General features: G+C 42.5%; 1 protein-coding gene and 1 long non-coding RNA gene across 3 annotated transcripts in view; one reads left to right on the forward strand and one right to left on the reverse strand.

The window, feature by feature from the left end:
- LOC144035838 (uncharacterized) overlaps positions 1-23,322 on the forward strand; it is a 55,907-nt gene that overhangs the window by 10,491 nt on the left and 22,094 nt on the right. The window contains exon 3 of the long non-coding RNA XR_013288517.1: positions 7,257-7,380. This is a non-coding gene — a long non-coding RNA (uncharacterized LOC144035838). The remainder of the gene's footprint in view (positions 1-7,256; positions 7,381-23,322) is intronic.
- mtus2a (microtubule associated tumor suppressor candidate 2a) overlaps positions 1-23,322 on the reverse strand; it is a 36,577-nt gene that overhangs the window by 10,198 nt on the left and 3,057 nt on the right. For both annotated transcript variants that reach the window (XM_077545858.1, XM_077545857.1), the window contains exons 2-6: positions 12,380-14,642; positions 12,032-12,284; positions 9,418-9,627; positions 2,690-2,854; positions 855-953 (exon numbers count right to left, since the gene is read on the reverse strand). In XM_077545858.1, coding sequence (XP_077401984.1) covers positions 855-953; positions 2,690-2,854; positions 9,418-9,627; positions 12,032-12,284; positions 12,380-14,371 — 2,719 coding nt within the window. In that variant the 5' untranslated portion in view covers positions 14,372-14,642. The remainder of the gene's footprint in view (positions 1-854; positions 954-2,689; positions 2,855-9,417; positions 9,628-12,031; positions 12,285-12,379; positions 14,643-23,322) is intronic.

The raw sequence follows: 23,322 nt of genomic DNA on the forward strand, positions 1-23,322 counted from the left end.
ACACTGCTGCACTCTTTGACTGCCTCGACCTTATCATTCAGCCAATTAACGCACGGGGAGCGGTCCCCATGACAACCTGGGGGCTGGGGGGGGGGGGGTCGGGGGCAGAGTCCCAGATAATGAGTGCAAAATCCGTTTGCGGGAGGTGGGGGGGGTGATGGCATGAAAAGCCCTGAGTAAAGAAGCAAGGAGGGGGGGCGAGTACCTGAGGCCGTTCGATTATTGTAGTCCAAAGGACTTTTCAGCAATTTTGACAAAAGGTTGGTGAAAAAAAACAAACACCACAATGTGTATAAATGATGAAGCAACTAAAAAAAAAAAGAAGCTACAATAGCACACATGAATGATACTTGACGGATAGAGAAGAGTGAATAGCGCGCACACTTAATGAGTTTACGTGGCGTGCGAACGGCCGACTGGAAGGACGATAATTACGCGAGGGACAATAAGTGATTCTCGCTCGCGTGGCAAGTTTCGCTTTCTCATTCTGCCAGTTTCAACACAATTTGACTTTTTTTTTTTTTCCTTCTTCTCCGTCAAAATCTCTGAAATCTCAGTAAGACACAGAAAATGCTTACCATTCAATGGAAAAGAATGTGTCAGCAAATTTGCAGTGACGCGTAAACAAAGGCAAGAATCCAACGCAGCCGGGCGCCTCGTGTGGAATTGGGTAGTAAAGTATAACAATTGTGAACTCAAGGCATGAATAAGTCAACAGGGAATAGCCACTACCTTCCTCTGATGACCGTTTTTTTCAGCATACATCACACATTTTCCCCATTATCTTGTCTGAGGACTGTTTCTCAGGACGTGCTTTTTCAATCGATTCAAAAGCTCAGAAATGGATAACTGACCTGGCGACTGAGGTTTGGGTGGAACAACTGCCAGTCTCTTTGGGGAGGATGGGAGGGAGCGGGTGACCTCTGAACTCCGCTGGAACTCCTTCCTGCCGACTGTTAAGCAACAAGTATTTCACTCAACACTGTTTTGACCTAAAAGTGATGTCATATTTATTACTTTGATACTCGACAGTAGTACGACAGTAACAGTAGAAAGATGAATCAAGCTCTTTTGTTTGCCTGTGCTGAAAATGTTCCATGAAAAGCATAATTAGGCCACCATATTTGACCTAAAAATAAAACAATGATTTTGATTCTAGTGCACTTATTTTTTTATCAAATTTTCCGAAGCAAAAGCTCTGCAACTAACGCTTATTTTAATCGTGGATTACAGTCATTTCTGGACTACAAGGCGCACCTGACTATAAGCCGCGCTAGCTAAATTTGGGGAATACTGGAGTTTGTTCCACATATAAGCCGCGCCTGACTATAAGCTGCAGGCGTGTTAATGTTACCGGGTTCCCGCTACTTTCTTTTCCATAATGAGGGCGCAAATTGTCTCTTTCTCATTCGGTCTCTCCTGCTGTATTTGGCTCACTTGGTTTGTTTTGCTCTGCCTGACGTTCTTGCGCTTCCTTTATAGTGCGCCCCCTTGTGATCTGATGGATAAGCCGCACCTTTGTATTAGCCGCACGGTTGAATGCAGGTGAAAAAAGTAGCGGCTTATAGTCCAGAAATTACTGTAATTAATTAATCGGATGAAAAAGTAGCATGTTTTGATTTATAACAGCAATTCCTTTTCGCCAAATTGACAGAGTAGGACTTGCACAAACGAAAATTTATTAGGATTCTGGGACTGATTTGGTTCATAACATGTCAGAAAATAGGCACAAATGTTGATTAGCCCCCCCAAGTACAACTTAATGTATTTTTATTCAACACTGTAGGACTACCTAAATTGGATAATATTTAATTTTGAGAAGCAGAGAAGCATTTGGATGAACTTTATTTCCAAAAGTACCGAAAGGGTTAATCGACAAAAGTAATTCATTTATAATTGATTTACTTGTCAATGAATTGTTGCACCTGGAATCCCCAACAGTCAACAAGAAGCAAACTTTCTGATTCAGTCACTTGTTTTCTGCCCTCGAAATGAAAACATTTCAGCGTTCCCATTGCTTGCAATGTTATTACATCCGCACTCCCTCTTTTCTGTTCCGTAAAACGATAAGGCCTCAAGGTCTAATTTGAAACTGATTAAAAAAGAAAAGAAAAAAGAAACGAAACAAAAAACGAATTGACTGTCATAGAAAGGACTTCATAAAATAAAAGGAAGGAGAGAGCAGATTGTTTCTGGACGATTATGAACCATCATCATCAAAATAATGCGCACTTAAAGACTAGCGGAAAGTGAATGGAGGGATTTTATGTTTACAACTAAAAGTGCTCGATATTTGGTAGGAATCCGGGTCAAAGAAAAGTCAGGAGGACGAGCCAGAACTCGCCTGGCGTCTTAACAAAACTTTCCAGACAAGACGGAAAACAATCCTAAACTCCGGATGATACTCGGGATGACTTTTTTTTTATTTTTTATTTTTTATCTCAATCCTTCTTGTGTGTCATATTAGATCTAGAGTGCGAGTGGGCGTGAGGCGTAGCTATTAAGAACCTGTAGCCGGATTTAGAACTGTGTGTCTGTGAAATGTGCTACCGAGACACTTTGAAATGGGGAAAAGAAGGAGTGAGTGGGGGGGACGGGGGTGGAGTCTATTGTCTGTGCAGAGAGAAAATGGGCTCTGAAAAGAAACTCATTAGAATTGTAAGCGAAGAGAAAAGTCGCATCTACTGACCGGCGGGGGAGCTTCTGGGTTGAGCGGGCAGGTACCGTCGCGGCAGTGCCGGCGTGGACGGCGGCTGGAGGCTGTTGCTGCGCCACGGCGCGCCTCTCTGCTGATCCGTTGGCGGCGGGGCGACCGCCACTCCGTGTGGGGAGGGCTCCTCGCTCACACTCAGACCTGGAATAGACATTTACATGAATGACCTTGGATGCTACTCGCCTTTTTTTTTTTTTTTTTTTTTTTTTTACTGTCAAAATGATGTTATGACTAAGGAGATTATTGTTTTCCTGATTCGATTTCCAGGTTGGATAATCTCTCAAATAGATAAACACTCTCGCACTGCGTGTTTCCTGTTTATCTCCCCGTACGCGATCGATAATGACCCACCGCCTGCACTTCTACACTGTCCTTGTGTGTGTGACACGCGGGTAAACAAGAAACAAGGGGGCCAGGCACACTTTGCGTTGTGAACAAGGTTATTTTAGTTAACGAAAACTAAGGATGCTGTTTAAAAAACGAAAACTACATTTTACGTTTAGCAAAAATGGCCTTCGTTTTAGTTTTTGGTAATGAATTTAATGAGGATGATTTTTAAATGTGATTTGAAATATATTTATCTAACCGGAATAAGGATGTTTGAAAGTGTCACACAGAAGTGACATCATCTAGCAGCAGCCAATAGAAAAGCACCTTCAGATGACGAAATGCAACGCTAGGTAAGAAATTAGCTACTTTTCTCATTTTATGTTTATTAAATATTGCGCATAAGCAGAGGTGGCAAATCCAGGTCCAGAAAGTAAAAACCCTAGTTTGGCTTTAACGCCAGGTGTTTTTTAGCTAGCTAGCTAGCTAGCTAAAAAACACGATGCGAGAGAGAGAACAAGAAAAGCGTCAGAAAGTATAATTGGTGAACACAAGCAATATTTGGCTGTGAAATGAAAACTGATTACTGTTATTGTTCTCTGTTATTTTTTCTTTGATTTGCAATAAAAAAAAAAAAAAATCACATAAATGAAAGTAACATTCACATGGGGAGTAGTTTAGGTTTGGATTCTGACTGGTGTTCAAGCAAGGACAGAGCAAAGACGGTGAAAGCGCCCAGGGCGACTTTTGTCACAACATTTCGACACGTGCGGAATCGAGGAAAAGAGATCCAAGCGTTATATACAGGAACCCGAACCGATGGATTTCATGAACAGTAAAGGCAAGTTGACCAAGAACGCCGCTTCTCGGCAAAATGGCAGCCGAAGATGGATACGAGCGCATGCGGAGGATAATAAGTGGGAGGGAACGGAGGAGCAGCTGCGCTCGGGAGGAAGCAAACAATGCAAATATGAAGATATGAGATATGAAGATAGACGAGCCGATGCTGCTCGGGTGGAGCCGGTGGCAAGATTCTGGTCTTATGATGAAAAATGGAAAAACACAGAGGATATTAAAAAAAAAAAAAAGCAATGCTTGCTTGGAGATTGATTTATTGGCAAGGTCTTGCTGCATAATGTTGAGTCCTTGCAGTCCTGATTCTGGGAAAAATGGGCTCACACCTGGCCATGTGAGAATCTGAAGTGGCAGTTTAAAGTGAGTCATTCTTTAAGTCCAACTCATTTTGTGGCTTAACCTCGCTGCGGTCTGTGAAACATAGCAGACAGATGTCGGTTTCATTCTGCGCTGCGCCTCACACATGACACGTTGTGTAATGAAAGTGTGAGAGAGAATTCATCAGAGCTTGTCATTTGTTCCGCCTGTTAGTCGGTGCTTCCTGTCATTTGTTAGAAGTTTGAAGTTGCTCAAATCTTCATCGGTCTCAATGAAATGGTATATTTCAAGCTTTTTATTTATTTCCATATAACAATTTGAAGTTTGGTACAGACGTGAGCAAGAATCGTGGAAGTTGATGAGCAGGATTTTGCTTTCGCAGGCCACAAAAAAATGATGTGGCGGCCAACAACTGGCCCCCGGGCCTTGAGTTTGACACCATGACTTTTATAAAATATGTTTATTAGCTGAACAGGCTGCAGAGGTGATGTTTTTTTTTTGTTTTTTGGAGAGAGCTCAGTATTGTTCATTCGCTAATTTTACCGATTCGACGTCATCATCGTTGCTCCCTCTTTTTTTTTCCTTTTTCTTTCTTTTTTTTAAATTTTGTATGTGCGTGTGAGTGTGTACTCATTAATTCACCTAAAACCTATTAAAAATCCCATACCGTTCACCTCAACCGAATACTTCAGAATCCAGCTAGAGTCGTGAGGTTGTCAGGAGACCCGAGGAAGGATCAAAGGAAAGAAAGAAACATCAAAATTCCAACAAGAGGTGATGCTAATGTGAACATTTTACATTGGCTAGGGTACTGATCAAATTAATTAGAATAAAATAAAATAAAAAGCAATAAAAATGTTAATCAAATGTCGGCACGAAATAAAGCTGGTTGAAATAAAGTGTGAGCTCAAGCATCAACGCCGTCACGGCTGCCATGATAGTTTTTCTTCCTTTTGCTGCCAAGTGGCATCCATATCTAATCGGCCGTCTCATCTGCTTCTCCTCGAGTGTGTATGTGTGTACGTGCGTATGCGCATCCCCTACAAGTAGATGCACACGTGCGCCATGGAAACCATCTGGTCACAGCGAGCTAGCTCCAGTCACACACACACGCACCAGATCTGAGCTCGGAGCCGTGTGGCATCTGGGGTGCGACAGCCACTCTTCCCCCCCCCCCCCCTCCCCTTCGTTTCCCTCTCACACATTTCCCACATCATCGTTTTTTATTATCACCTAAAGAGGAGATTGACGGCGGCGGTAATGCTGTATTTGTTTTGACTATTGAATTTCCGTCCCCCCCCCCCCCCCCATAACCCCTCCCTCCCCGAGCTCTGTAACAGAAGCTGCCAATCACAGCGGAATTAACGTTAGCGTTTTCCCAGTGTGCTTGACATGCATGGATGAATCGCTCTCACACACACCGAAACACCTTGGGGATGACGACAGGATTGCGTTAATGGCTAATCAATGTTCTGCCATAACATACGATCGAATTTAATACTTACATACAGCTTTATATGCAAACATGTCGTTTGTGAACTGCATGCCGTTGCTTTTCCTGCCAGCGATCTATAATGCATGTTCGTTTCTGGCGCTCGGGGGCCCCAAAGCAGAGCCAACAAAACGATTTTGTGACAGCTTCAATGATGTAGTGCGGCTTGCCAAAACAATTAAGTGCAAAGTCATGCGGAGACGCCACGAATGTGATTGTTGACGATCGACTGAGCATCAAAACATACCAGCGTTCTTCATCTTGCGTTTTAACTTTTTAGTAATGTCACTATCGAATATTTTTAGAATCGATTAATCTATTCATTAATCGGCTAATTGTATTCATTTTAACTTTGCATTTAAGTGTCTTACAAAAACATTTCCCCCCTGCTTACTGTTTATTAACCAGTGATTGGTGGTTATTTCGTACTTTGTATTCATATAGTGATAAAAAAAAAAAAAAAAGAGGGGTATTGCCTATTAAACTATGTTATCGTTTCGGTCATTGTTTTCCAAAGTAAAAACAGATGTTTGCAAATATCTTATTTTGATTAAACACAGAAGATAATCAGTCTTCTTTTATGAAGGACTGCAGAAATCAGTCAACAATTACCTCATTTGCTCCCAAAAACGTATAAAACGTTCTATTTTAAATATTGCCATGCTCCCAAAGACGTATTTATATATTTTATGTTTTTTTATGATTATGCTAGAGCATACAGAAGGCATTGATGCAGTCTTAAAGCAATGGTACTTAGTTATTACAAAAAACGGCCAGCAGGTGGCAGCAGAGTATAAGAGATCAACCAGGGCCATGTTGCAACAATATCTTTTCTCCGGTGTTTTCAACAGGTTTGTGAATAATGATGGAATTTAGCTATATGCTAATGCTAATTGCTGCAAAACAGAAACCGGTACAAATATATATATATATATATTTTTTTTTTTTTCCTGATGAAAGAAGAGACTCTAATCTTTGTCTTGGTAGGTTCCATGTTTTTATAGCATTAGAACACAATATTCTGTGGGCCTTGCAAAATCAGTCCAAATCCAGTAAAACAGCCGGGAGCGAAGGGGGTTGCTTCAGTCAAAATGGCTGGGAGTGAATGAGTTACTGTTGATATGCTGAAATCAGAGGATTTGCACAATTTCAAATAAAAAAAAAAAGGCTCCAAACGATTACTCGATTATTAAAATAGTTGTCTATTAATTTGATAATTGATAAACTTGCCAATTAATCAATACATTTTGACGGTTCTAGAAAGTTTTATGTTCAAATTGGCCAATAGGGGGTGACAGAAATAGAATATAAATGTGAGCAATTTTGGCCGAATTTATTATTGAATTAAATATTGCATGGAGTCGCTGCTTTGACGGCGGGGGGCTCATTGAACTCAGGGGATCTTCCTCTAACCCACATTACTCCATATCGCTCTATTCCTTAGTGATTGCTCCTTTCTGGATCATCCCGAGCCCGAATGGAGCCTGTTTTTCTGCGGATCAATGGTGCGACTGCGCAACTGAGCCCGGTTTTCTATTCTCTTTGTTTCAGAATGAGCTTTGTGGGTTGCTACAACTCCCCTGACTAACGCTGGAAGGATGTGTGAAAAAACTCATCCGTCAATCTGACAGAGTTCTGCCGTGAGGGGAAACCCGGCGCCATGAGGGAAGATGAGGTTAGTGCAAACTCTCAGCTCGGCACACGTAAACAGAGTTGATTACGAGTGCAATGTTCTCCCTCTAATCGTCATGTTAGCATCTTGCTCAGTCACTCTCAAGCTCATTATTTCCCACAACACGTCGTTTGACTGTACAATTATTTATAGGCAGATGTGGCAAGATCTAAAATTCAAATCTTCTGTCTTCTAATTGCGCCTTGAAATGAGAAGTTGGTGTTTGTTTTTCGCCACTCTACCGGGTACCGATACATAAATCCTCCTCCCCTCCCCAAAAAAGTGACAGATTAAAAAAAAAAGAAGGGCAATTATTCCCAATATAGTATTTTTCCTTAAAATTGCATGAAATAATGCCAATTTTCTATCCCTCTAATTTCTCATTTCTAGTTCCTGATAGTAAAACGGCCACTAGAGACGGCTGATACTGGTATCGGCCACCGTTACGAGTACTGTTAAATGATGCAATAACTTGTCATCATTTGCGTGTTCCAAAAATTGGAGATGAGACTTCTTTGTGGAAAGGCCCTTGCGAGGATGATTTATTACAGAGAATCTCCGGTCACACAACACTGAACATCACGTAAAAGGTGGAAATCCAGGGTGCGCGTGTGTCCCCTCTTTTGCGGAATACAGCTTTTAAAGAATCCAAATCAGTAAGAGAACACCTATTTCTCCTCCCATCATGAATAAGTAAAACAGAGTGGTTCTCACACAATATGTTACATAATATTATTTTCGTACACAGTCCGCAGCTGTGTTCATCTTTTTAGACAAAATATACTCACAAGGGTACTTTTTGTACTTTTTCCCCAAAACAATATCTCACAAACAAATTGAACTGGATTTAGAGTGGCCGTGAGTGATGGTGCTCTCAGGTTATGTGTGGCAAAATCTGTTCTCACGAACAGAATGTGTGTGCGCAAAACACTGAGAAGGAATTTTATATAAAACAAGGTACCAGCTTAGGTTAAGGTCAAATTATACTGAGTTCAACACTATTTCACCTACTCTACACATCTATAAAACATTTCAACATGGTTAATATATGAAATAAAGAATTAAAATGTTAATAATGTCAACAGTACCGATGAAGGCTCATATTGGCACTGATCCCGATACCTTGTATCAGTACTCGCCCATACCTTGTCTGCTAATTGAAAGAAATGTTTGATACCAACATACAGTGACGGTTCTGGTTGAACTTGTTTGAATATCTTAAAATGTGTGTTTATATTCAAGGACGGCAAGTACACGCTGGCGTTCGTGTGACTGCTCTTTTCTCTCAATCCAACTCCGTGAATATTGATAAGAAAATGAATCTGCCTTTCTCTTCCGATTCATGCTAAATTCTTCCCCTGGTTGCTAAGAAATGGGCCTCCCCCACACTGGCACACTCGGGAGGGCGACGGGAGACGTGAAACCGGTGCTCAGGGGAAACCGGCGAGGAGAGGGATTACGTAACGGGGAACGTGACGTACGCCAGAACTGACGAGCTTACGTCAGCTGTAACTGGGAGAGAAAAAGCAAGCTATGTAGGTCACATTCAAAACGCAGGCGCTTATTCTAAATTCAGACGAGTAACCACAGCAGCTCTTCAACTACTGTAATGTTGATAAACATGAGTAGGCAGCTTTTGGGCTAATGATGAATTATTGGCCTATTTGTATATATAAATATATATATAATATAAAAAAAGAATACATCTTCAGCTGGGAGATCTGTGGCTGAAAAGTTTCTACCGGTGAGGATAAACCCTCATCAAGCTGTGTTAAAAGACGTTAAGAAGAAAGCAGCTCTAGCTGTAAATACCACATCATGAATGTGGATGGGGGAGTGTTTATGCAAATGAGGCATAAAAGGGGTCATGAAAACAAGATGGTGATGATAATGACACTCTCGTGTAGTGATAAAGTCGGATGCCTTCGCCTTTTTTACGCCACAACAGGCCAGGATACGACTTCCTTCCGCCGTTCCACGGCAGTGCTGTTTTTAGACACAACCGATTGGAAAATCAAGGTACGAAGCGTTGGGACTTACGGTGAGCCGTCCTGCTCGGGTCGCTCTGCGTGCTGCTGTCGGCGGAGGAAACGCTAGAACTCCTGACGAAGCCAAACGCTGCCAGGCGGCCCACGGGGAGGCGGGTGGAGCCCGAGCCGGGGGCGCGAAGGCCCGATTGGCTCGCTTTGGGAAGCAGGGATCGGGAGGTCGCGGCCTGCGCTGACGCTGGCGTGAAAACCTCCTCGTCAGCTAGAACAACACACAAAACTGTTGTTTTTTTTTTCCCCAAAAAGATTCGCAAACAGTTTGATGAAAAAAAAGAAGACGAGTAAGAAAACAGAACGAGCCAACAGCTAATAGTCGTGTAAACTGCACTTTATTATCACAGCAGCGTGTCAAATTTTCACAATCGATTTCAATCTATACATTCTGAATTTTTTTGCAAGACATACTTGTTTTTTTATATAAAAAAGGCATGGGAAAAAATGTATGAAATGCAGAAAATTATCCTAATATGTGCATAAAATTGCCCAAAATGGCAGAAATTTGACAGAAAGGCCAAAAATTCTAAAAATGTATGAAAAATGAAATCGAAAAATATTACCGCCCCTCCCAAAAAAAAATATAATAATAATAATAATCCAAAAGCAGAAGACGGATTTTTGTGTGTGCAATTTCCCTTCTTTTTTTTTTCTTTACAGTAATGTAATCAATTTTATCAAATTTATGAAGGTTTGAATGTTTAAACGAGAGAAATGTGAGGAAATGTAAATGCCTCGATGATGGTGAGGGGTTTAAAACCATTTATAATAAAATTGAAACTTAAAGCTAACTACTTTGCGGATTTCATTTATTGCAGTTGTTTTTTGCAACCGAACCCCAGCGGAAAACCAGGGAACACTTGACATTAGACTAACACTAAGACACTGTTTTGTTAATTGGCCAAAAATGGCTCCTCTGACAGGAAAGCGGTCTAGCAGATCTCGATCCTTATTCAGCAGTGTGAACATGCGCGAAAGTAAAACAGCAGAGTTTTGACGTTTGTTTCCCGTGGAATCGTTCATCATTCCGTGCTGATTTTGCTCTCCGCGGGCTTCTTCTGTGTTACTTTGCTCCGTCCACAATTTTAAGAATGGCTAACGTTGGCTGCTTTTTGGCTTCGTGTGGTCCTCCGTGCTTTATCCAATGCCAACATTGTCACAGGGTTCAAAAGGCAGAGAGCAATTTGTGGCTTAGCGTGTTTTGACAATGAAACCTTCAGTCAAGCCAATCAATGAGGAAAATACACAAACAAGGCAAAAAATACATAAATCTATCATTTTCGTTGGACAAGGACGCACACACACGCTCCTTTTGGGCCTTGCAAGGTCTCGAATCAGGGGCAAACATGATCCCCTGCTGGCTGCAGAGATAAGGCAGCAAGCCAATTGCCACAACTCTCCACTGAGGCCGCATCCCGTCAATCCATGAATAAAAACATTTTAGGAGAGAAAATGTGAGCTCTGTTTATGTCTAGTGGGGAAAAAGTAGGGACCTCACTGGAGGTGTTATTGCTGCACTGCTCCACCTCCCTCCCTCCCTCCTCCTCGTCAGCCTGTTAGCACATCGCTCACCGTATTAGATTGGAGCTCACTGCGCAACCCTGAATCATTAAAGAAAAATGTCCCAATTTCCCTCCTGTCCCTTTTTCTGGCCCTCCCTTCCAAGTGTGTAGTGACAAAATAGATTCTGACAAATATCCACTTAAACCTGAGCAGCACAGATCCTGCTCCTCCTACCGATGATTGAAAACGCAACATTTTTGGCATGAATCATGAATCGACGGTTTGGTCTTTTTTTTTGGGGGGGGGGGTTTGGTCTTCTCTCAATGGGAACTAACAAAATGTTCGATTGCATGCAGCGTTTGTAGGATTGTCAGCAGCAGCAGGGCGGGTGAGATGGATGTAGCGGGAAGATGGGGACATTAATTAAGAGTTAATTGGAGTTCACTTCAAAGCCTGCAGGTCCCAGAAGGCCAAAAGCGGCATGAATCAACACAGATCATAATAATAAGATGGGGCACATGATAGCAGGATGCTAATAAAAATGCGTATGTATCGGAGATGATGTATATTTGTAGAGCTGCCGGTGTGTTACGCCACAAGCCTGTGTTTTCAGCTCGGTTTTCACGTTATTACACCCAGGGTGAGAGCAGTTTAAATATGTATGCAGGTGAGAAATGGAATTTCAACCCATCAGAAGGAAAGATGATGAGCGGATTTCTAGCTCCAATTTTCCAGCGACAGCCGCACGGCAACATAAAGCGGACTGCAGGTGCCAGAGGTAGAAGAACCTGAATTGTCTGAGCCGGAGATGATTAAACTCAAGGAGGGAGAAGTGAAAACGGGGAAGGCTAGTTATGAATTTTGTTTCATAGACGCAGCCTCTTGGAGGACGACATTTCCCCTTAGAGCGGCGTGCATCTTGAAATCCTCCAAACGGATCAACCAGAATTTGAGCAAATGCATTTTAATGAGCTGCTTTCATCTCGGGCCAAATTTGTCAGAGCAGTCCGACATCTACTGCAGACAGATAACAGCTTTCTGGCGTGACAAATCTCTGGTAGATCAAATACAAATTGGACTCGTTTTTTTAAAAAATGATCATTTTTTACCTGCGGTATTGTGGCTCTTCTGGCTGGCTGCCGGGTAGACTTGTTGGATGGGTTGGCTGATTGTCGACCTCTGACCTTGGCTGGCTCCTTTGCCCTTGACGACAGAGCACGACGCCGTCCTGGTCACAGCCCCCAGGCCTAAACGTAGACCTCTGCCAGAGCGCAAGAGACTTCCGCTGCCTCCGGTCTGAGCAGCCGTCCGAAGCTGTAGCGGGTCCTCTGCGGAACTCTCTTTAAAACTGGCGGATCTGACCTAAAAGCCATGGATAAAATACCGCAATCAATACTATATGATCTGACTGAGTAAAAATCGGTAACTTGTACAAGGTCTTGGTACAGAAAACCTACCTCCGAGTGTGCGCCGTAGAAGTCTTCGGTTTTGCCGGCCAGCTTTGGGGGCGCTGTATAGCTGTGGGTAAGCGTCGGAGGGAGCGTGTTTGTACCCCGGATGGTCCGACCCAACAATCCTGATGGGAAGATGTTTGTCTGCATGTCTTTGTGGTACTTGTCGTAAAGCAAGTTGGAGGCACTGAGTACCGGCAGCCCTCTGGTTTCTTTGTCAGCCTTGAAGGGGACTTTTGGGGCATCTTTGAAGGAACCGGGTGTCGCACCTACACCATGCGTGTACATGGACAACCTTGCTGGTAAAGAAGATACCTGATACGGTCCGTCAGCAGCCTGAGGCTTGAAGTGGGGATTTCTGCGGATATAAGTGATGATTTTTGGGCGGACTCCTTTGGGTTTAAGTTTGGGTGAAGGGGAGCTCTCTTTGGGGCTTGAGTTATGGCTTGAGTTGGGGGTGCTCTGCTGGTTGTTTAGAGGCGCTTTGGGGATTCCGGTGGGATTGACGTTGGTTTTAAGCGGCGCTCTCATGCAAGCGCTGTCATGGCCCTGAGCTGATGTCCTTGCGTCAGGGCTGCTTCCTGATGGGGCGTGTTGAACTCCTCTACGTGCGTCCTTAGAGATGAGGTACATCGAGGCTTGTCTGCTAGGTGAGCCCTGGGGGGTCCTGAGAGGGGAGTGGGGAGGCGTAAATGTCCTTTTGGGACTGGAGCAGTTGCGTCTGTAGGTGAACTGAGTCTGGGGTCGCTTCTCCGTAGGGGAAGATTTGGAGGTGTTTGAAGTCGACTTTGTCATTGAACCCGGCTGCTTGTCCACGAACAAAACGTCTTTTTTGGATGGCTGGTTGGGCTGTTTGGATTGGAAGACTCCATATGTGTTGTACAGGTGCGAAAAATCTGACGGTTCACGTAAAGAGGATTTTGTAAGCTTTTTGTTCGCCCCGTTGTGAGTGTGACTTGGTGAAAGTGTTGTGGTGTTGTGGAAGGACGCTCGCCCAACTTCAGCACCCTGACCGCCGCTAAGTTCTGCCAAGTTTTGAGCTCTACCCATTTCCGACTGGCACAGCGGTCTGACAAGCTGCTGTTGCCTCGCTGGTAGAACTTTTTCCTCGAATCCAGTCCTCCTCCTTTGGCCCAGACCGCCATCAGAGGAGGATCCGTTCCTATACTGGATTCTCTCTTCTGGACTGTGGCATTGATCAGGAATCTCCTGGAAACGCAACGGCGGTGGTTTGTTATCTTCTTGAGCGGCCCTTCTTAGTGCTTGGCCTGAGGTAGAGTTGTTGGCATAACAAATGTCCGTCTTCGAGCTGGGCAGACAGATAAAAGTCTCTCGACTAGAATTCAGGGTACTGGACAGACTTCCACTGAGATTCATTGTGGACAGATTGGAGACAAAGACATTTGTTTCCGACTTGGACTGCTTCAGTCCTCGTCTGCCTGTGTCGGTTTTCTCTTCTTGGTTTAAGCCCATCACACACGTTTCTTGCTCTGCACTATGACTTGTATTTTTTCTCCACTCATTTTGGTCTCTCTGAGTTCTGCTCTCCACTTTGTTGCTGTCGTTGTCGTTCCTCCTCGCCCCAGTTGAAGCAGAGCTGGCAGTTGAACTGGAAGATATTGACATCGGACCCTCGTCTTTACCTTCTCCGGTGCTTCCCCCATCTTCGTCATCGTCATCTTCTTCATTGGGGTTTTTCAAGAACGTACGTATGTCCGGGCACTCCACAAGCTCGATGTCTCTCAGCCCGGGCTCGGAACATTGCTGCTCAGAGCCCCAGATGATCATCTTGTGGTGGGATTCACTTTGTGACACCAGAGGCGGGAGCGAGGTCGTATTGCACCCGGTGTCCTCTAACAATCCTCCTTGATCACTTAATGAAGTTAATTGATTGGCATTGGCATCGCCAGAGGGAGGGAATTGGATTGGGGCTTTGTTTGTGTTCTTTTCCGCTCTCTCGACAACCCCGTGTCCCCTGAAGCTAGTTGGAGTGCTCATTTTGGACCCTTTCTGTTGAGCGCTCAGGCAGATACCTTATTAATCCCGAAGGAAATTCCAGAGCCGGAGGCCATTGATTGACTTGGATGACAGTCTGTTTTTCCCCTCCCTATTTTGTTCAGGATCTTTGTGACGCGGTCCTCCCAAAATAGAATTTCAGGACGTTTATTTATTTATTTATTTCTTTTTACATCAGCTCACCACTCATCTTGCATTCCTTTGAGCAAGCAAAGCAGTCTGTTGTGACGCTGCATCTGAGGACTCCTTCATTCTGAAAGACGAAAAACAAACAAACCGAGGATCGTAAGACAACAAGCTCCGCTCATTTGTTGAATATTTTCAAAGGCAATTTCTAAAATGATATCATTCCTGCTCAGTCGGTTTCATCACATAGCTTAAGTGTTATAAGCAGCATTTGTTTTGTATCTCCTGAAACTGCAGGCAAAATCTTTGCGTGTTCAAAATCTCAAAGCAAGAGTGCTATCAATGAGTTCAGGTAGCTATGAGATGGAATACGGCATGAATGAATGAATGAGTTGAGTTAGGAGGGGAGGCTCGGGCTGGCTTAGGCTCGGCACTGTTTGCTTGTTAGCCTGGAATTACTCCGGGGATTCACTCAGAGAGGTGAAGAGGAAGGAGGAGGGTGTAAAATGATTTGTAATGAGCACTTTCCTTTAAGCGACGCTGGAATTAAAAGACCTGGGACAAAACATGTTTTTATACCCTGGTAGCAGTGGTTTGTTCAGTTTTTTTAAAATATTTTTTTTGCATTCTGCGATCAGGCGATAACATGCTAGTGTCGAGGAGCAGAAGCAAAAGCACCGGCTCAGCGTGGATAAATCCATATTGTTGGCCTGATCTCTACAGGGGGTTAACGCTCTCCTCAAGCACACCATATGGTTGAATCTACCGCCAGTCTCTCGTGTTCAGCAAAACGACAGCCAGCTATCTACTTGCTTTGCAACAAAAATTCTAATGGATGATGTTAAGCATGTTGTGCCTTAAGTGACAGTGTGCGGAAAAAAAATTTTTTTTTGGATGAAACCAATCAGTTGTTTTTGACCTCCTATTGGATGTGGGGGCCCCTCCAATGAAAATTCATCTCCATGAATACTTGAATACATTTCAAGTTTGCAAACGGGAGCTCCTGCGGTTTAATAATAAGTGCAGCAAGGGGCTTTCGTACTCATTAGCGTGTGGCGCCTCTTGGTGTGATGCTGGAGAGAATGGCAAAGACAGCAGCTTCTGATTCCTGTGGCAGGGATGTGATTTTTCCGCTAATTCGCGGAATTCCGCTTTTTTTTTATCTCCCCCCCCAAAAAAAAATCGATTTTGCTCTAATATGAGTTACTTTTCATTTGGTCATGATACAATTATTTGTTCATGAAATTTGAACTCTTCAACATTATTTACGTGTTAACTTAGTAATCACATTAGTTAGATATGATGATATTCTCAGTGATAGTTTTTAAAAGCAAAGGCAGGCCAATGTTTTTGAATGTGACTGATTTTGAGTTGACTAAAACTGCCATTTTATATTGGATAGTTCAATATACATTGAAAATTTATGCTGTTGTTTTGTCTATTTCTTTGTCATGTGAGTGCATTGAAAGTACTTAAAAACACGGAAAACCCATGAGCTCCGGGGGGCTTTGCCCCCAATGTCCCCCCACCAGGGCACTGCCCTGGACCTAGCTGGGTGCCAGCGGCCCCCAGACCCCCGGCTAAATTTTCAGATAATTTCACTTTGGTCAAATCACATCCCTGCTGTGGCCGCGGTGAGGTTACCTTTGGTCAAATGTGTCAAGCTAAGATAGAGAGTAAAAATAGAAGCAGAAAAAAAAGACTTGGCTTATAATGTTGTCAATGCAGTCACTTGATTTTATTTCTCTTGGCTATTGGTGGTTTACCAAATATTGTTCCATGCAGTGATGTGGTGTACTGAATACTGCTTGGTGGAAACGTGGCGGTTTGTTTTTGTTTTTTTTTTCTACCACAGGATCATTCCAAGGTTGTGTTGTATCAGGAACACCAACCGCTGCGAAACGAAAACCCTGTCGGTAGACGAGCGCACAAACAAATTGTAAAGCTTACCCAGCATGCTCTCTGCTCCACTTTGCCTCGCTGCTAATATTTACCCTCAATTGGTGAGCACAAACAAATTAGATTAGCTAATTATAAGCGCATGCACAGAAATAATTTGAAAAGCCAGGAGAGCAGTGGGATATGTGAGAGAGGGAGAGAGAGAGAGAGAGAGAGAGAGCAGAGCGCAAGTATAGAATTCAGTTGACTGATCAGTCCTAGCATTGATGCAGCCTTGGCAGCCGTTCTGATGGCAGCACTCTTTGGCTGCTGAGCCCAAAGACGGCATCAATCTGCTCAGAATTATTAGTAGAAATTAGAGGAGTCGGTTGATTTTTTTTTTTTTATTTAAAATCCTAGTTAATCGCATTACTTCAATAATTAACTCAGGATTAATCGCAAATTAATCACACATTTTATATCTCACCTTAAATCTGAATTTATAATAAAGTGTCTAATATTCCCCCCCCCCCCCAAAAAATTTTCATACTCTTGTTAACAAAAGTGGGAAGAAATATTAACCCAATAGAGATATGGTTGCATTTTTTAGTCATTGAAACAGTAATTTTAAAACAATTCATATTATTTTTTAATTAAAAATAGGTACTGTAGCGGTCATTTTTCTGTCACTAGATGGCATAATTGTGTTTGGAAGACAACGGTGGCAGCTCAGTGCATTTTTCTTTCCATATTAAGAACCGACTCATTTTTAACATGAAGTAACTTGGGAAATTCTGCACATTTTCAAAACTGTAAAATACAACTTTGACGCCAGTTTCCACAAACATATGCATTGTTATTTAATTTATTGCTCCTAAATTGTGCGTTACAGTGACTCCTTTGCACATCGTTGAATGCTTTTATTTTGTTAAGTTCAATACGGATGCAAATGACTCAACTTTACCGCAAAAGGAAACATAAAAGATCTTTTCATATTAAGAGCTATCTAATTTTTAACATGAAGTGACTTGCAAACTTTTGCACATTTTTAAAATTGTAAATTACAACTCGACGCCAGTTCTCACAAAGCCAAGAGCACGACGCACGACGGTGTTACATTCACGAGCTACTTTCTGGAGTTTTCTTTTTCATTTCCTGCCATTATGCTTGAAGTTGCAGTGGAATTATAAAATAAGACCGAATGAGTATTCCTGGCCATGAGCATGAGGTGAACAAGGTAGGAGCATTTGTAAGAAAGATTTTCTTTGCTTCGCATGACATCTGAACTCCGCCGGGAGAAATGTAAGATGCAAAAAAAAAAAAAAAAAAAGAGCAGTCCTGCTTCGGTTGTCATGGCGATGCTATTCACGGGAACGACAAAATCCACGTATGGTCTTTGGTGAGTGAGAAAGGTCAGCGGCAGAAAGAGACGGTCGCTATTGTAGGTTAGCGGGATGCTTTTAAACCCGCATGCTGTGCTTTCGGTTCTGCCAGAATCGTGACTCGCGACGCCGCTCTGATCGGGCCGGTCCGAGAAAAAATGAATGAAAGCCTGGATTGTTAACTCTTTGACTGCCAAAAACATTAAATAACGTTTAGTAAAAATCCTATGGAGGAGTGCCAAAGACGTTTAAAGACGTTTTTTTTTCAAAACAGAGGTAAAACTAACCATTTTCTATTATTGATTACTGAAAAACAGAATAAGATAGAAACAAACTTTTTTTTTTCTGATGAAAGATGAGAGTCCAATCTTTCATTTGGTAGTATGTGCGTTTCCATAGTCCAAACACATAATTTTCTGTGGACCTTGAAAGATCAGTCAAAAATGCTTAAATCGGCTGGCACCCACGGCATCCCTTTTCTGAAAACAGCAGTAATGTATGTTCATATTTCATCTATAAGAGGAGCGTTTGTTGGTGATCACAGGAGCGAAGAGAGAGTGGAGGACTTAATGAAGTCAACTTCCCTTATGGTCTGCTAATGAGCACGTAATAGCCCTCATTGACAGGACGTATTACGTTGCGCTATCGGAGCCCAGTTATTTTTATAGCCTTCATTTCAAACGTTAGCGGTGAATTTAATTAAAGGTAAGCAAATAGTACATCGTGGTATGTTTGCGTTTACATCATGACAACACTAATGTTTGTTGGATGGGTGTAAGCGGGGGGAAGCTATAATGCGCGGGACAGGGGTGTGAAATTTTTTATTTGTCACATGATGGTACAGATGACTAAATTGATGGTACGGATGATTAAATTAAGGGTGCAGATTCCTTTTTTTTTTTTTTTCTTTTTTCTCAGGAAAGCTCAGTATTGTTCATTCGATTTGACATCATCATTGCTCTCCCTTTTTTTTTTTAATATATATATACATATATATATATATATATATATATATATATATATATATATACATATACACACACATATATATATATATATGTGTGTGTATATGTATATATATATATATATATATATATATGTATGTGTGTGTGCGTGTGTGCGTGTGTGCGTGCGTGCGAGCGCGTGTGCATTCATCAGTTCACCCAAAGCCCATCAAAAAAAATCCCATACTCATAATATAATATAATAGTAAATTGCCAAATGCAGAAACATCAATGTAAGTTATCACGGTAAGGTATCAGGGTGCAGATTACTGAACGGAGGGTAGCATTTAGTAAACAGAGTACAGAATAGATGACGAAACCGGGGGTACAGATTACTAAACTGTAGATGGAGATGACTAAATTGAGTGTGCAGTTAACTAAATCGAAGACGCCTATTACTAAACCGGGCGTGCGGATTAGTAAATAAAGGGTACAGATGAGTAAATGGTAGTAAATGAACTGCCATGCCAAATCCACTGGGAGCAAATTAGGGTTCAGTATCTTGCGCAAGGGAACTTCGACATGATCATATAAGGGTTGAGGGTCGAACCCACAACCTTTTGGTTTGGGAGACGACCACTCTACCACCTGAGCCACGCCGCCCTTACTCAATTGAATACAGACGCTCCCCTACTTACGAACATTCATGTTACGAACAACGGTACATACGAACGTGTCAAAAAATGTTCGGAAAGAGATGCTGTAAGTTCGATTTTTTTATTGCGCACCTTTTTCTGAGTACTGTAGTGCTTCTTTCCGCCGCTAATAGCGACGCTTGGCGCCGTGAGAGCTCACCCAGCATTGGAGGCTCAGCAACGTGTCGAGGAGGAGGAGGAAGAAGAAGAAACGCCCGTCGCTCATAGATAAAGCCATCGCACTCTTCGAGCAGCAAGAGCCAAATATTGAACAAAGGTTGCAAATCAATTGAATGATGCCATACGGTGCTACCGCATCATTTATGATGAAAAAAGAAGAAAACTGTGCAATCGTCGTTAGATCGCTTCTTTCGGCCAGTTTCTAGCTCTTTGACTGCCAAAAACGTTAAATAACGTTTAGTAAAATCCTATGGAGGAGTGCCAAAGACGTTAAAAGACGTTTTTTTTCCACAACAGAGGTGAAACTAACCATTTTCTATTGTTGATTACTGAAAAACGGAATAAGGTAGAAACAAACTTTTTTTTTCTGATGAAAGATGAGAGTCCAATCTTTCATTTGGTAGTATGTGTGTTTCCATAGTCCAAACACATAATTTTCTGTGGACCTTGAAAGATCAGTCAAAAAGCTTAAATCGGCTGGCACCGGCGACAACCCGTTTCTGAAAACGTCTGGCAGTCAAAGAGCTAGTAAATCCTCCAAGGAAGATACTCATCTACCCTCATCTTCTTCTCCGCGACCCTCAACTTCTTCCTACATTGAAGTTACGGAGGAGGAAGTAACTTTTGAAGCCCATTCCAGCGACGACAAAGAACCTCTCATGATATAAAATCCTCCTCTTCCTCCTCCTCCATCATCTCCTTAAGCATCGAGTACATCTTCCAAAAGTAAGTTAAACAAAATAAATTTTATTTATCTTATTACGTACATGTACATACTGTGTGTGTGTCTCGCTCTCTCTCTCTAACATACGTAGTACAGTACTGTACGTATTCTCTCCATTTTATTAATTTTTTTTCAGTACAAACCAATGCAGGTTACTTGTACAAGCCTTAAACATACTTATATAAACCTTCAATATACTTATATAGGCTTTAAACATAAATTATAATACAAAATATAGCACTGAAAGCAACTTACGAACAAATTCACCTTACGAACGATCGCTCGGAACGTAACTCGTTCGTAAGTTGGGGAGCGTCTGTATACAGTTTAGTAAACGCTACAAAATCAATTGAAGGCACAGATTATATTAATGAATATTATTTTTCTCATGCGTTGACACCACAAGGGTCAGCATAACGTTTAACCAGGATTTTGTTTCATGTCGAGAAAGAAGCACATTGTTTCCAACAAAGCCACCAACCGCTACCTCCATGTGCACGCGGGCGGACACATGCCTTCTCTCGCCGCTTTTGTCGTGGGTTCCAGTAGCACATGTGGATATCACACAAGCCATTTGTCTTCGGCTTATTGCGCTCTCCCCCCCCCCCCCCCCTCCGGAGAGCGGACAGGTTCTACACGGCGTGGTCACACACACACACTTAGGCTCGCACTCCTGTCACATCTCCTCTGTTCCATCCACACTCCCAACGTGTGAATTCCAGCAGAGTGAGGAGGAAGCGAAATGGAAGGAGCGTTGACATGAGCATAACCATAATTGATGGCGGCGGAGTGGCCGCACATGACATAATTAGATTTAGCGCCGCGCTTACATAAAAATGCAGTGTAGCGGTTACCCCTCGACGTCAACATCCTCTCCTCCGTTACTGCGCGTACAGTACAGTGTATTTGCCTGCTTGCAATTCATCTCGAATGGCGCCTTTTTCATCCATGCGTATTTTTAGATGCTTTCCCACGGCTCGGAACAGGCATGTGATTTTTCCGCTAATTCGCGGAATTCCGCTTTTTTTATCTCCCCCCCAAAAAAAAAAAATCCGATTTTTTTATTTTATTTTATTTTATTTTTTATTTTTTTAGTAGTTCATTGTGTATGCACATGACTCCGACAGATAACATCTTCTGCTATAACAAAGACATTTGTGGTATGCTCTAATATGAGTTACTTTTCATTTGGTCATGATAAAATTATTTGTTCATGAAATTTGAACTCTTCAACATTATTTATGTGTTAACTTAGTAATCACATTAGTTAGATATGATGATATTCTCAGTGATAGTTTTTAAAAGCAAAGGCAGTCCAATGTTTTTGAATGTGACTGATTTTGAGTTGACTAAAACTGCCATTTTATATGGGATAGTTCAATATACATTGGAAATTTATGCTGTTGTTTTGTCTATTTCTTTGTCATGTGAGTGCATTGAAAGTACTTAAAAACGCCCCCCTTGTCCCCCCCCAGGGCACTGCCCTGGACCTAGCTGGGTGCCAGCGGCCCCCAGACCCCCGGCTAAATTTTCAGATAATTTCACTTTGGTCAAATCACATCCCTGAACTCAGTCAAGTAAACCTGAGTTTTCCCTACTTACATTTTTGGGTGTTGATTTTTAGAGTTAGATCTGTGATTTTGCAGTTGATCACCTAGTCTTGCATTAACTGCATTTAACACCTTCAAAAGCGTTGTTTTAATAATATTTAGAAAATAGGCACTTTTAAAGTGTTTAATTTAACTCGGTTGGTGTTGAATTAATAGTGACTGCTGATTTTGCTTTACAGCCCAGTTTCTCCCATTGCAGCCTTTTTTGTTGTACGTAAATGAATAAGAAGACATCGTTAGAGCACTTGATATAAAATACAATACAAAGTGAAAGGCCATTTACTCCAGTTTTCAGAAGCGGACATTTTACTATTCTAACCCTTGACCTCACATAGTCTTTGTTTTTGTCCTGTGTTAGACATGGGACGTGCAATTGGGTTTTCCCCGTACATCTAAATATGACTTCATCTCTAAAAGAAAATCCCTCGTCAGTTCACTCCTTTAGCAAAATAATACGGAGTTAACGAGGGCGGCTGACGTCATCAATCCCATTTTTATCCATAAACAAACCCCAATAATCCACCATCTTCCTCCCTCATTTACATTCGGATGCCTTTCCGCAACCCAGGGGGGGAATTCATTCGTCATCACAAAGGCGGGGCTCTAACAGGATTTGGGGTCAGAGTGGGCGTTCGTGCCTTGACGAATGAGGAGGAAGTGGAAATCGGATCATCTGCAATAAAAGCGGATTTATTTCAGGCGGCCGACGTTGGCTACCTGCTAAGAAAGCATCAGCAAATACTCATAGAGCAGTAATAGGATGTATTTGCTGAAGTGAGGTGAAAAATTGCCGGCGCTCGTTCCCCAGCATGCGGCCGCTCGCACAATCGCTTTGACTGCTTGCCATTTACGCGTCTAAAAATAGCCCACTCATTAACACAATCAACACCTCCAGAAAGGTGACGCGATGAAGGACAGTTAAAGATGCGCTGTTTGTCGAGACGCCACCGACGCACTCAGTTGGTGACCAGCGAGAGACAAAGAAAATTTGACAGCATGCACACACAAAAAAAAAAAAAAAAAACCTTCTAATGAACATGTTATCCTTAAGGATGTTGCAATTATTCCTCTTTATCGGGCCCAGCAGACCTCAATATAGACGGACGTCCTAGCCGATGACGCTGTCATGAGGAGAAGTTGGCGTTTCCCGCACGCTGGCTCTGCATTGTTATTAGCAAACAGCCTGGAGGAAAACCATTCACTCTCACGTGGCTGCACGAGGAGACAAAGAAAAGCAGAGGAGGAGTTCAAACGCGGCGCTCGGGAGATTCCACAAACGCGCGGGACTGGCAGGAAGTTAGCCTTTGCCCACGCAGACGTAGCAAAGCGGTCAGACAGAAAGCAGGCAGATGTGCAGACGGCGCCGATAACGAAGGCGTAGACGTCTGTTGTTC

Source organism: Vanacampus margaritifer, chromosome 16, assembly GCF_051991255.1.
Source record: "Vanacampus margaritifer isolate UIUO_Vmar chromosome 16, RoL_Vmar_1.0, whole genome shotgun sequence".
Classification (NCBI taxonomy): Eukaryota; Metazoa; Chordata; class Actinopteri; order Syngnathiformes; family Syngnathidae; genus Vanacampus; species Vanacampus margaritifer.